This window comes from Conger conger, chromosome 2 (genome assembly GCF_963514075.1).
Source record: "Conger conger chromosome 2, fConCon1.1, whole genome shotgun sequence".
Taxonomy (NCBI): Eukaryota; Metazoa; Chordata; class Actinopteri; order Anguilliformes; family Congridae; genus Conger; species Conger conger.
The window spans coordinates 5982814-5985313 of NC_083761.1; the positions used below are offsets into that span (position 1 = coordinate 5982814).

Here is a 2500-nt window from a genome sequence, read left to right on the forward strand (position 1 = left end):
CATTTCACTGATAGGAAGACGCATGTTTAAGTCAAAGGGGTCATTTCAATAACAATGGAAAGTGTCCGGATTGATTAATTCGGCAAGCATGTAACCGGACAGGAAGGAGCCGATTACAGAAAGCGAATTCATCTCTCCCCGAGCAGATGTGTTCTGCACCACATAATGGCCATTATTATTGCAAACGTATTAATTATGAAACTGACTCGCTCTGGGTGACACGGCGTAACTGGATACAGCGACCTCGCATGAAGCGTGGGCCTTGTCTTGCATAATGAAAGCTTCGCGATGACATCATCCCGGGGAACGGTGGGATAATTGCATCGCTGTCGGATAATCTTCCGCGGTTCAGCGGCGGACAGATGTTCCGCGCGTCTTGGTGTGTTCATTTATTACCGCTCTAAGGAGAGGCGTGGGGAATGTCTGGACTGCAGATAGCGGAGGGCTTATTTAGGGGTGCACCCCCTCTGACCACCCTGCACTCCGTTAACACGTACGCTTTCTTATAAAAATGCAAAGTAAATCAATGAATGAATAAATTAATAAAAATGGAAAGCACATTCAACTCATTTTCATAACAGCACTAATTTCCAGATCTCACAGGACACCTGTTTAGATGCTGCAGTAACCACCCAGCACGGCACTGTGTGCGCGTATGTGTGTGTGTGTGTGTGTGTGTGAGAGAGAGAGAGAGAGAGAGAGAGAGAGAGAGAGAGAGAGAGAGAGAGAGATGAAAGACTAATGAAAGCAAGCCACCCAAGACTCCTCGTAAAAATCAACAAGTGGGGTTTCCACTTGTAATACTTTTAAAAAGCTTTTAGTTCAACATGAAAAGTAAAAAAAAGGATGAGAATGAAAACAAAAAACTAAATTACAACTCTGTTTTTGCTGTGGAAGTTCATTTGATGTGTGCATCGATTAAATTACATTAACAACCGCGATTTACTTTAGTTACGGGGTCCAGTAAGTGTTCCATTTTTTGGTCAATAAGGTGTGATGAATGTTTAGACCGTTTTGGTCTATAAGGTGTGATGAGGGTTTAACCCGTTTTGGTCAAGAAGACTCCTTGTTCCGCAGTGCAGAAGGTAGACTACTCTGACAACCGCTGTGTGATGCATGAAAGGACAGCGGTGTTTTCATCTGCACAGTTTATCAACGGAGTTTATCGCGGTGATACTTTTAAACAAGCAAACGAATTAGAGAGCCACACTGCGGACTTAAAATGACTACCAGCGAACAATGAAAAATGGTACCACCTGGAATCCGGTCGCGCTTGAAAGAAAGGCTGGGGATGAGCGAGAGAGGGAAAGAGAATGAGAGAGAGAGAGAGAGAGAGAGAGAGAGAGAGAGAGAGAGAGAGAGAGAGAGAGAGAGAGAGAGAGAGAGAGAGAGAGAGAGCTACAGGGATGTCCCTTGCCATGTTTAATCCATTATGCACTATAGCTGTTTACTTTCTTCTGCTCATTGTTTCCATAAGACGTAATTTTATTAAACCAGTGAAACGGGAAACAACACCTTCGGGAGAAATGGAGACCATCATCCTGTATTTATTTACTATTTGCATTCCGTATAACGTCATTATTTTCTTTCTTTTTTACATAATGAAACCTCGTTGTCTGAGGCTGGGGGAAAAATTGTTATTTAGTACAAAGTTGTTTATGATTGTAACAACTGTTATAAACGATTTATCTTCTTAAAAAATCATCCATATCAAACTTATTAAATTGCGCATATGCATTGCTTGCCTGCTTGCAAATTCCTCGGGATCTGACAAGGCAGTAAATACGTTGTTCAGCCCTGGCAGAGTGAAAATGATCCTGAAATTGATTGTTTATGGCATACCCAGCGCTGCTTACTTCCCATTACGCTAATAGCAGCGGATAGCAAGGCCACGCTAATTAGCGACTGTTTATTTAGTTTCGTCAAAACAGTGCATTCCGATAGTGGGTGACGGATGTGTCTATCTTGGGTGTAGGGCTATACGTGCTGAACTGAAGGCACCTTTTTAAAGCTTTTATGATTCGGGGTGGTACTTTTTCAGTAGTGTGTGGCCCCTTTTGCACACTCTCAGAAATAAACAGTGGAGGTACATTTTTTGCTCTTCAATGATCAAATTCCCGAATATACCCTGAAATACTACAGTAAGGTTCTCTTTGCGTACAAATCAGTACATTTTTCAAGCAAAAAAGGTAGAAATTAATTATATATCAGGGTGCAATTTTATGGGTACTGCCCAAGTGACAAGTACCCTTTTAGGCACTTTTCGTACCTTCATTAATTTAAGTGCAGGGGGAGAAACAGACCTAATATGTTATACAGATCAAAACAATGATACAAATACATTTAAGAAAGTAATATTGAGCGTTACCTTGAGGTGGGAGTTGGGTGTGTTTTCACAGCTAACTCCTACAATCCTGGGAACGGGGTTGTTGTTGTTGTTGTTGCCGTTGTGGTTGTTGTTGTTGACGTTGACGCTCTCCGGTTTTGAGGTAACGCGGCG

The 2500-nt window shown here is 42.1% G+C and overlaps 1 protein-coding gene across 1 annotated transcript in view; it reads right to left on the reverse strand.

Moving 5' to 3' along the window:
• Positions 1 to 2500, reverse strand: part of LOC133114278 (uncharacterized) — a 62403-nt gene that overhangs the window by 59516 nt on the left and 387 nt on the right. Inside the window, exon 2 of the mRNA XM_061223521.1 lies at positions 2369 to 2500. This exon is cut by the window's right edge and continues 235 nt beyond it. Within this exon, the coding sequence (XP_061079505.1) occupies positions 2369 to 2500 (132 nt within the window). The remainder of the gene's footprint in view (positions 1 to 2368) is intronic.